We start from the raw sequence: 12,121 nt of genomic DNA on the forward strand, positions 1-12,121 counted from the left end.
TACATCATCTACGGAGAGATAGAGAGATACATCATCTACATAGAGATAGAGAGATACATCATCTACAGAGAGAGAGGGAGATATATATCATCTACATAGAGAGAGAGAGATACATCATCTACAGAGAGAGAGAGGGAGATATATATCATCTACAGAGAGAGAGAGACATACATCATCTACAGAGAGAGAGAGGGAGATATATATAATCTACAGAGAGAGATAGGGAGATATATATCATCTACAGTGTGTATCTACTGCACAGGTGTGCTTCTGCTCACCTGTTCGATGTTGTATCCGCTGTTCAGGGCAGCAGCGTAGCCCCCTACGAACACGCCGGTCGGCAGCAGGTACAGGTAGTTGTACTCCGGGGGGTCGGTGGGGCGTTTGAACATGTCCAGCATCTTCTTCGTGACCAGAAACCCACCTGAGGACAGAGAGACAGACCCACCCCCACCCCGGTCAGCCGGGTTCGGAGGGTCCAGCATGGGCTTCCAGAACAGGACCAGGTACCGTCACCAGCTCCACCGCCATCACCAGCACTCCCAGAGTGCTACCATGCACCGAACGATCATCCACACCCCCGCCAGCAGGACAGGGGAGCCGGACCGCACCTCTGCCCAAACGTTACACACTGTCACTCCTCCAGTCTGTATGAAGTGGCCGGGGCGGCAGCGTAGTATAACTGGTAAGGAGCTAGTCTGGTACCCTGAAGGTCACAGGCTCGATTCCCAGGTAGGGAATCCCTTCGAGCTGCCGTTGTCCCCTTGAGCAAAGTACTTACCCTGCACTGCCTCAGTACATATCCAGCGGCATAAATAAATGCAGTGTAAATGCTGCGTAAAACGTTTTGTAAGTCATTCTGGATAAGAGCGTCTGTAATGTCATGTAATGTAATTTAGAAAGCTGTCTAACCTTCCCTGCGTCAGAGAGACCAGGAGGGCCTGTCACCTGATCACCACAAAGATCTCCGGTATATTAACTGCAGTGAGAGCTGTGTCAGTAATTGGGGTTTATAGCACTTATCTGAGAGGCAAAAGATACTCAGTTATTTAGACAACTTTGTCAGTAAAGCCCATAAAGTCCATAATTCAGTCACACAGAGAAATGCTTCCAGTGCAGAAGATCCGAGATTGAATTTCTACTGAAGCATTCCATCAGCGTACAGACGAACCATGCACGCAAAAACAAAACAGAACAACAGGAATAAATGCCCCCGTGGAAAGATTCTCCTGCTAATAGAACTCAAATACAATAACCAGACAGAATGCTTCAGACCAAAGCAGCTTACCGTTTCACATTCCAGAATTCCATAAAACCCGCTCGGACTCCGTTAGAGTAACTCCAAGCTAACTCCGGTGCATTTCCTGTCATTTTAGACCCGCACTTTGATCATTAAAACTGGCCAATAATAAAGGCCCGATTTCAGACAGATGGAAGAGCGCAAGTCAATATTTCTCTGAATCAGGAATGCGAAGGTATTTTAGGAGAACGTCAGGAATTTAGCCCATTTCTCGCCATAAAAAATACCTCCTGGAAACCAAGTCTTTGTACACGCAGCCAAACAGCAGGAGACAGCAATTCGTCAATTCCTTCAAGAATCAAAAACTCCATGAATTCTGGGATTTAAATTTTTTTACAGAAATGGAACTGAAAAGCCACTTCTTTTCTTTTTGAGAACTTGTGACAAAAATGGTAAGAGCAGTGCTGGAGAACAGAGGGAGGAACGCGTGCGTTATTACTGGTGGAGGTTTACAGGCCGTGGGTTCGGACCCAAAGCCACAAAAATCAAAACACCGGCTTTTAAAACACAAGCAAACGCTAAACTGACCAGGAACGGCAATAAACGGCTCTTGTTGTCATGACAACAAAACGGTAATAAGAGAAATCTGAGAAAAGGCCTCGTGTTTTAGTTTCCTCCGAGCTCAAATGACTTTAACTTTCCTTGTTGCGCTTGATGACGTGTATGTGACCAAACATTTACAGCCAAACAGCTGTGCCCCCCCCGGCGATTCGGAGCCCCCACCTGCGATGTTGACGGAGGAGATGAAAGCAGCCAGCACTGCCAGGGTCTCAGCGGTGCAGCTGGGGGCGTACCCACCCCCCATGAGAGAGAGGCCCCCCACAGCGGTCAGACCTGGAAAACAGACAGAACAGCACACCATCATCATCATCACTATCACCACCATCATCATCATCATCACCATCATCATCACCACTATCATCACCATCATCCTCATCATCATCACCGTCATCATCATCATCACCATCATCATCCTCATCCTCATTATCACCACAATCATCATCACCAGCATCACCACCATCACCATCCTCATCAGCATCACCACCATCACTATCATCACCATCACCATCACCGCCACCATCATCATCATCATCATCACTATCATCACCATCATCCTCATCATCATCACCGCCACCATCATCATCATCATCCTCCTCATCCTCATTATCACCATCATCATCACTATCATCACCATCATCCTCATTATCACCACAATCATCATCATCACTGCCACCATCATCATCATGATCATCATCACCACATCATCATCACCACCACCACTATAGTCACCATCAAAATCATCATCATCACCACCACCATCATCACCACCACCACCACCATCGTCATCCTCATCATCCTCATGCATAAATTATGAAACAGAATTGAGGGTTTAGCCCATTGTGTGTGTGCGTGTTTATTTCATTGTTTATTTTGCAATCAGTCCCAAAGCAGATGCAACAGGGCAGGAAAATGGCTTCCTGAGTGAACACCTCTCTGAGGAACTCTGCTGAACACCTGCGCTCTCTGTGGAAACGGTCACGCTCAGGGGCACAGAGACGCACCGTCCCGACACCTTCACGCCAGACAGGAAGGCCCCAGAGCACCATGGGAACTGCGATAACGGCTCGTTTTCCAGCGCTAATCGCTAACAAATGTGACCGGTGGGCCTGAAACGTGGGGGGGGGGGGGAATTGGGGGGGATTTGGGGGGAATTTCCTTTGCCGCCGCGCCATTCAGCCAGCGAGGCGTTCTGAGGCAGCGGCACACTTCCGGTCTCCGTGGCTTCCCGCGAGCGACGGATGGCCAGCCGCACACCGCGAGCACAGAGAAGCACGCACTCACACGCACACTCACACGCACACGCACAGACACGCACACTCACATGCACACGCACAGACACGCACACTCACATGCACACGCACAGAGAAGCACACACACTCACACGCACACGCAATCGCACAGACACGCAGACCGGTCAGCGACACCGCCGTGGAACAGGATCTGAGGAGAGAGAGGGGCGCGATGCGGAGCGTGGGGGGGCCGTGTGGGGGTTGGGGGGGCGAGACAATCACTGAAGTATTTCCCCTGTCCCTGACGCTCAGGCCTCTTTGAAGATCCGGTTACAGAGCAGAGCGCGTCAGAGCCAGGAGGAGACGAGCCGCGAGGACCACAGAACCGCACGGAACCACTCAGAACCGCACGGAACCGCACAGAACCGCACAGAACCACACGGAACCGCACGGAACCGCTCAGAACCGCACGGAACCGCTCAGAACCGCACGGAACCGCACAGAACCACACAGAACCGCACGGAAGCGCACGGAACCGCTCAGCACCGCACGGAACCGCACAGAACACGTGAGAGAGTGTGTGTGCGTGTGCGTGTGTGTGTGTGTGTGAGAGAGAGCATGCGTATGTGCGTGTGTATGAGCCTTCCTGCATGTGTGTGTGCGTGTGTATGAGCCTGCCTGCGTGTGTGTGTGTGTGCGCGTGTGTATGAGCCTGCCTGCGTGTGTGTGTGCGCGTATGAGCCTGCCTGCGTGTGTGTGTGTGCGTGTGTATGAGCCTGCCTGCGTGTGTGCGTGTGTATGAGCCTGCCTGCGTGCGTGTGTGTGTGTGTGCGTATGAGCCTGCCTGCGTGCGTGTGTGTGTGTGTGCGTATGAGCCTGCCTGCGTGCGTGTGTGTGTGTGCGTGTGTATGAGCCTGCCTGCGTGCGTGTGTGTGCATGTGTATGAGCCTGCCTGCGTGTGTGTGTGTGTGCGTGCGTGTGTATGAGCCTGCCTGCGTGCGTGTGTGTGCATGTGTATGAGCCTGCCTGCGTGTGTGTGTGTGTGCGTGCGTGCGTGCGTGCGTGCGTGCGTGCGTACACTCACCTGAGATGGCGTTGGTGACGGACATGAGGGGGGAGTGCAGGGCTGGAGTGACGCCCCACACTGTGTGGTATCCCACAATCCCCGCCAGCCCAAACGTGGTCACTATCTGCGTGAAGGCCGCGTTGGGAGCGACGATCCCCAAACTCATCAGGGTCCCCAGTCCTGGGACAGAGCACAGACACACAGAGCGTTAGCATCCTGGGACAGAGCACAGAACACAGAGCGTTAGCATCCTGGGACAGAACACAGAGCGTTAGCGTCCTGGGACAGAGCACAGACCACAGAGCGTTAGCATCCTGGGACAGAGCACAGAACACAGAGCGTTAGCATCCTGGGACAGAGCACAGACACACAGAGCGTTAGCATCCTGAGACAGAACACAGAGCGTTAGCGTCCTGGGACAGAGCACAGAACACAGAACACTGAGCGTTAGCATCCTGGTACAGAGCACAGAACACAGAGCGATAGCATCCTGGGACAGAGCACAGAACACAGAGCGTGAGCATCCTGGAACAGAACACAGAGCGTTAGCATCCTGGGACAGAGCACAGAACACAGAGCGTTAGCATCCTGGGACTGAGCACAGAACACAGAACACTGAGCGTTAGCATCCTGGGACAGAGCACAGAACACAGAGCGTTAGCATCCTGGGACTGAGCACAGAACACAGAGTGTTAGCATCCTGGAACAGAACACAGAGCGTTAGCGTCCTGGGACAGAGCACAGCCAGTCAGATCTCCAGAGATCTTAATATACACTCGAGAAAGTTCCGGTTCTCCTGTAAGACCAGTTCACCCTCACATCAGACCGGATCATCCTCTCATCAGCTACAGGACTGAGCTTCAGTGAGCTGAAGACCAGCAGTGTGCACATCTCTCTTTCAGAGACATGATGCCATGGAAACACTAGGCCTACCCCCTCCCCACCATACTAGAAAACACAAAAAATCCAAATTATAAAACTGAATCTACAGTCCTGCTGTCCAAGAGAACCATCTAGGGGACTGTGCAGGGAGAAAAACAACAACAACAAAACACAGTGGGGGAGGGGGTGCTTTTAACAGCCCACACCTCATTATTCCCCATTTCCTGGCATCCAGGGAGCGACTGGGGGGGGGCATGGGGGGGGCTCCCTTCATAAACAAAGTTTCCCAGATCCAAAGGCTTTGGGTTCACCGCTTTAACATCTCCATCTTTGTTGGTTGCGCACCTTTTTTTGCAAAACAAAGAAATGCTGAAGGGCTAAACGCAGAGGAGGATGGATTTCCATGTTTATTTATGAGGGGGGTGTTTATTTGTGTCTGAGTGGGACCCTATTCCTGCCCGCTGGTAAGAGTCGGGTGGGGGGGGGGGGGCGCAGGCTTTGATCTGGAGCCAGCGCTCACTTCCCATCCCCCTACACCGACTCTCAGCCGTCTCCAACCAATAGGACTAATCTGTGTTTATTTGTGTTTGTTTGTGTTTATTTGTGCTCACGTTGGGCTGAAGGTCTAAATTCAGAACAGGCGCTCCCCCCCCCCCTCACAGAAGGTTCAAAACCCACCTTTCTAACCGACGCCTTGGCGGTTTAAGTTAGGCAGCTACAGAAGGAGGGAAGCGGACAGGTCTGATGTTGTGATTTGAAAGGTAGCAGAACGCTAACGACGTGCGTTAAAATCCGCCCGGTTTGCGTGCGATCACCGCAGGGGGCTTCAGACCACCCCGAGGATCCAGACACACGGCCGGATTCACACAGAGACCGAGCACTGTCACCGGTCTGGAGCTCATCCCGCTCGCGACCGCACACTTCCGGTCTGGTCTCTGCCCTCATACCGATCTGTGCACAGCGGGGGCTGGATGTTTGAGGAAAGGAAGGCCCACACACAAGTGTCATAAACAAGGACACGTGGCTCTGCTTAGCTACCTATTCTTCAGGTTTAATTCTCCATTAAGCTAAATTTAGCCTGGCATAACCAGTCTTATTACTGAAACATCCACAGAGCAACACCAGGGAAGACTCAGCAACTTGCTTGCTCTCCTCCAGTACAGAGGCCAGTGATTGGCTCACACCAACACCCCTCCAGTATGCAGACCAGTGATTGGCTCACACTGAAACACCTCTGGCATAGGGGCCAGTGACTGGCTCACATTCCCACCCCTCCAGTATAGGGGCCAGTGACTGACTCATACTCACACCCCTCCAGTATAGGGGCCAGTGACTGGCTCACATTCCCACCCCTCCAGTATAGGGGCCAGTGATTGACTCATATTCACACCCCTCCAGTATAGGGGCCAGTGATTGGCTCACACCAACACCCCTCCAGTATAGGGGCCAGTGATTGGCTCACACACCCCTCCAGTATAGGGGCCAGTGATTGGCTCATATTCACACCCCTCCAGTATAGGGGCCAGTGATTGGCTCACACCAACACCCCTCCAGTATAGGGGCCAGTGATTGGCTCACACTCACCTCCGGAGTAGAGGCCGGCGGTGGTCAGCGTGGCTCTGAAGGGGGAAATGGTGGCCTTCTTCTCGGCCTCGAGCTCCTGGACGCTCTTGGGCTTGGGAGGCGCGGCCACCGGGACGTTGTTGGGTTGCGGTGCCGGAAAAATGTTCTTCCCATCCTGTTCGGCAAGGCACAGCCAATCAGCATGAAGGACAACCATTCATACAGCTACCCCTATACCAGCATGGGGGGGGGATTCGGCAAGGCACAGCCAATCAGCATGAAGGACAACTATTCATACAGCTACCCCTATACCAGCATGAGGGGGGGGATTCGGCAAGGCACAGCCAATCAGCATGAAGGACAACCATTCATACAGCAACCGACATACCCACGGGGCGGGGAGGGGGGAGCACTTATGATTCTCATTGTCCGCACCCACACAAAGTGAACAGACAGTTTTTTTCCTCTGGGTGGGGGGGGGGGGGTGCTCACCTTCATGACGATCGAGCCGCGGATGACGTGGTCCATGGTGCCGTAATCGAAGACGTCCTTCACCTCGAAGTGGAAGTTTTCCTTGTCCGGGCTGATGGCCCGGATCAGCTTGATGATGTTGTTGGAGTACAGCGTGCTGGACTGTGTGGCCAATCGGCTGGGCAGGTCCGTGTAGCCGACATGGGTCACACCCTATGGGGGGGGGGGGGGGCAGTGACGTCAGCGTTCACACTCCTCACAGAACTGATTAAACCTGTGGAACCAGAATATCCTCAGCGCCCCCCCCAGTGCTCGCCAGGGCCCAGAGGGGGGGTCTCTGTTTATATTAAACACTCACTGCACTCATACATTGTACTCTTTAGCAACTGTGCAAAGACGTGCCTCGATGTCTCCAACTAACCAAGACTGTGCAGCGGGTTAGTTTTATGTTTTATTAGCTAGATAATTGATTATGTTAGTGTATCGGCAGGATTGTTTTTGTATGATTAGGTGTGATTCCAGTGTAGTTTGTACTTGTAGATTCTGCTTGCTGACAGCTACTCTACAGGTTGGAGTCCTGATCGATGTGGTCATTCGGCACTACGTCTATCACTCTAGTGTTTCTTTTGCGCCTCTACATCATGAAACCTATGCACTTGTTGTACGTCGCTCTGGATAAGAGCGTCTGCTAAATGCCTATAATGTAATGTAATGTAATATTAGAAGTAATTGTGACTCAGTTGGGGTAATGTCGGTCTTTGGCATTAATAATAAAGAGTTTGTTATCCTTTTCCTGTTACACACCACAGCCAGTCTGAGCGGGAAGCCTCATTAGGCAGCAGTGTAGTGTAACAGTTAGCGAACTGGGCTTCTAATAACCTAAAGGTTGCAGGTTAGATCCGCTGTGGTACCCTTGAGTAAGGTACTCATGCCGCATTGCCTCAGTATATCTCCAGCTGTATGAACGAATAATGAAAACTATGTAGAAATGTGAAAAAGTCACTCTGGTTAAGATCGCCTGATAATGGAATGCAATGTTATGTAATGGAATGTGATGTAATGTAAAGGAATGTGATGTAAAGTAAAGGAATGTGATGTAAAGTAAAGGAATGTGATGCATTGTAATAATGTAATATAATGTAATATAATATGATGCAATGGTATGTAATGGTATGGAATATAATGGAATATGATGCAATGTAATGTAATGTAATGCCATGTAATGGTATGTAATGGTATGGAATATAATGGAATGTGATGTAATGTAATGGAATGTGATGTTATGTAATGGTATGTATAATGTATGTAAGGATGTGATAATAAGTAATGAATGGAATGTGTATGGTGTAATGTAATGTATGGACATAATGGATGTGAGTAATGTATGTTAATGGTATGGAATATAACGGAATGTAATGTAATGCTATGTAATGGAATGTAACGTAAGGATAATGTAATGTGACGTCCTGCCGTGTCCCGTTTCTCGCACCTTGTGCACGGTCAGCTCCCCGGGGACCGTGGTCTCGATGTTCCCCCCCGCCTCGGCTGCCAGGTCCACCACCACCGAGCCGTCCTTCATGGTCTCCACCATCTCCTTGGTGATCAGGATGGGCGCCCTTCGGCCTGAGGGCACATCACCAGGGCAACCACGTCAGGTGGAGCGCACACACACACACACACACACACACTCCCCGTCTATTTCCACACTTAAATCTGATCTTCTGGGAGCTGAACGCACTGCACAGGAGAGGCTGCACTCCACCTCAAAAAGGGAAAAATAACTAAAGTCCACATATGAAGCTGATTCTTGCAGAAGAGCCCGTGTGTTCAGTACCAGGGCCCCTGACTGGCTCTTGGTGGCTTAACTCCGGTGCTTTCAGGAGTGCGAGCTGTGGGGTGCAGTAAAGGCCAGGGGAGCTGGTGTGGATGAGAGACCACAGCTCTGGCCGATCCTGGTGAGGAACAGCCAGGAGAACCTCTTCACCTCGCAGAAAGACCCCAACATCGCTCTCACCACACAACTACTCAACATTCCGTCCGTCGTACAGCGGACTGAGCACAGCACCAAGAATCAGTCCCTTCAGGCAACACACACACACGCACGCTAACAGAAACAACGATTAGTCAAATCACCCATGAACTCTCCCTACAATTCCTGTAGCGGCTAATTACGCTGTTTTGATGGGCATAGACGTAAGGCTCCACATTCGCAGGAAATCTGCACTGTTATTCGAGTGGAGTCACAGGGCTAAACAGCTTGGCAGCAGAACTCTGGACACTGGGATGGAAACATCTCTCCAAAACCAACCAAGAAGGACAATGGAAAGGCCCTTCTACATCGCACTACATTACATTACATTACGCTGTATTACATTATATTATATTACATTACAGCGTATTATATCGTGTTCCATTAGATGCGCTCAGAAGTGGCTCCAGCGGTGATCCAGAGTAACTCAAGACGCAGGAGAAACAGGAACGCATCACCTGGCTGGCGGGAGCAGTGGAGCCAGCAGGAGAACTGCATCCCAGACCACCGTGGTGTAGAGACGCTAAAGCGCTAGCTTAACCATGCTAAGAAACCGTCATTCTAATCAGCAATACAAAGAGACAGCCCACGCCGGGAGGACACGCTGGGGCGCAGCGGCCGGAGACTGTGGAGAGGACAGATGTGGCCGGGGAGTTGGGTTTGGAGATCAGAGTCATGGAGGAGCTGATCCATTAGCAGCCCCGAGGCTGATATTAAGCTTTTAAACCTCAGACTGGCAGCCGGTGAGGTCAGACGGGGGCGGGAGGGGGGGGGGGGGGGGGGGTGAGACATGAGCAAGCTGGGGGAGATTCAACACCAGTCCTGTGGCTGCATTCTGTATTAGTGAGACAGGCAGGTCTGTCCTCTCACTCCAGAAGGACTTGTGAGATTTTGGGTAGTTAACAGTGGTCAGGCACACTGCACATGTGCAGCTCAACACGATCTCCAAAACCTCCATGACCACTTTCAGATGACCTGAGGAGGGAAAATTCACTGGAAACGTTCTGCAGCCCAAAATCACAGAACGAAACAGCGGCACTCCCTCCTGAAGGAGGAGCACTGTGATTGGTCCGCAGGAGTGACTCCTCTGCCCTGTGATTGGTCGTACTGTCAGGTTCACAGAGGGCAGCTGCTAAGCTGTCTGCTAGCTTAATTGGACTGGGCTACTGAGCCCATTTAAGGAGCAGAGGAGATTATGGGTGTGTGAGAGAGGAACAGGACAAACACCCTAACCTACTGTAGACCAGCAGAGACTGACCCAGACACAAACACACCAGGAGGAGTCCAGGAAGACAGTGGCGAGGGAACAGACAGCCACAAAAAGAGTGAGACTGAACGAGGGATTGGGAAAGACTGGGGTAACCAACCCTGGTCCGGGAGAGCCACAGGGTCCACAGGTTTTGATTTTCACCTGGAAATCAGAACCGGTTCTGACCCGAGAAGCCAGGTGAGGTGACCGACTGATTAATCCAGGTCAGAGTAAACATGGGAACCGGAACCCCACTGAGCAGGGGTGATGGGGACAGAACCCCACTGAGGAGGGGTGATGGGGACAGAACCCCACTGAGGAGGGGTGACAGGGACAGAACCCCACTGAGGAGGGGTGAGGGGAACAGAACCCCACTGAGCAGGGGTGACGGGGTGGGGTTCCGCTCCCCTTACTCTTCAGGTGAGTGCTTTTATGCAGTCACCCAGGGCAGGGTTCTTCAGTATCGCTGAGATTTCAGGCTTTTCTGGAGGCACTAAATTAGGAGGACCTAGGAAAGTGACCACTGAGTGAGCGAGTGTGTGTGTGTGCGTGTGTGCATGTGTGTGTGTGTGTCTGGGCTACTGAGCACCTATCTATTCCTCTGTTGAATAATAATGGTGTGGTGTGGGTAAAGCATAGATGGGAACAGGGAACATGAGGAGGGTGGGGCCAGGCAGAACAGGGGGCGGGGCCATGTAGACCAGGGGACGGGGCATACCGGGAATGAGCGCGGTGCTGATGAGGATGTCCACGTCCAGACACTGCTTGGCGAACAGCTTCATCTCGGCCTCGATGAACTCCTTGGACATCTCCTTGGCGTAGCCGCCCTGGCCCTCCCCGGACTCCTTCACGTCCACCTCCAGAGGCTCCGCCCCCAAGGACTTAAACTGCTCCAGAGCGGCCGCCCTGCGGGGGTGGGGGGGGAGAGGAGACGGCTTTACGCTCGGAACGCCCACACGCAGCCGCTACGCTAATCCCCATGAGCTGCAGGGCCACAACCCCCGGCTGGGGGAACTGACATCACTTCCTGTTTCAGCAGGGCACACCCACAATATCATAAATAGTATGAACTAATTCAGCATTCATCTACGTGACCATGCGTAATAAAGCACAGAGGCCCCACCACTCCCCCCCCCAAAAAAAACACAATGCATCTACGTCTCCTAATGGTGCCACATCACCACAGAACTCCTCTTACCCCCGTAAGAACTGTGAAAGAAACACAAGAGTGACCCATCAATACACAAAAACCCAACACATGTACTGTCTACTCTGACTGCAACAGTACTGCTTAATATCCTCACTGCTCTACTGCACTAGGGATCTACAACCTGGAGTCACAATATGCAGCCATTTCTCTGCCTTTTGCTCGTTAAATACTTTGTGTGGTGCTGCCACCTGCTGGATAATGCAGTCAACTGCTCATCAAATAAAAACAACCCACACGGTCAATAAACGAGCCTTATGAGGCTAAATGGGGTCCAGTCCATGACAGTGTGGTAATCAAAGGTTACCGTGCCAACTGCTACAAATAAATACTAAACACTGCCTACCCAGGAGCTGAACAAATCCTATTACAGGAATTACCCAATCGGATTAGGGAAGCACCCAAGGGGGAGGAGACAATCCTCCACCTTTACCTACATACATTTGGCATTGCACGCCTATCCGAGCGACTACAACGTGTAACCAACAGATAAAGTCCACTAAGTCCTTGAATAAATGCAGATAAAGTTACTTGTGCATACAGTAGGAGAAACAAGATATTGAA

The 12,121-nt window shown here is 51.5% G+C and overlaps 1 protein-coding gene across 3 annotated transcripts in view; it reads right to left on the reverse strand.

Moving 5' to 3' along the window:
* nnt (nicotinamide nucleotide transhydrogenase) overlaps nucleotides 1-12,121 on the reverse strand; it is a 39,933-nt gene that overhangs the window by 17,068 nt on the left and 10,744 nt on the right. For all 3 annotated transcript variants that reach the window (XM_064308837.1, XM_064308840.1, XM_064308838.1), the window contains exons 7-13: nucleotides 11,069-11,256; nucleotides 8,562-8,695; nucleotides 7,094-7,285; nucleotides 6,623-6,776; nucleotides 4,175-4,336; nucleotides 2,024-2,134; nucleotides 279-424 (exon numbers count right to left, since the gene is read on the reverse strand). In XM_064308837.1, the coding sequence (XP_064164907.1) occupies nucleotides 279-424; nucleotides 2,024-2,134; nucleotides 4,175-4,336; nucleotides 6,623-6,776; nucleotides 7,094-7,285; nucleotides 8,562-8,695; nucleotides 11,069-11,256 (1,087 nt within the window). The remainder of the gene's footprint in view (nucleotides 1-278; nucleotides 425-2,023; nucleotides 2,135-4,174; nucleotides 4,337-6,622; nucleotides 6,777-7,093; nucleotides 7,286-8,561; nucleotides 8,696-11,068; nucleotides 11,257-12,121) is intronic.

The sequence above is a fragment of the Anguilla rostrata genome, chromosome 14 (genome assembly GCF_018555375.3).
Source record: "Anguilla rostrata isolate EN2019 chromosome 14, ASM1855537v3, whole genome shotgun sequence".
In the NCBI taxonomy this organism is placed as follows: Eukaryota; Metazoa; Chordata; class Actinopteri; order Anguilliformes; family Anguillidae; genus Anguilla; species Anguilla rostrata.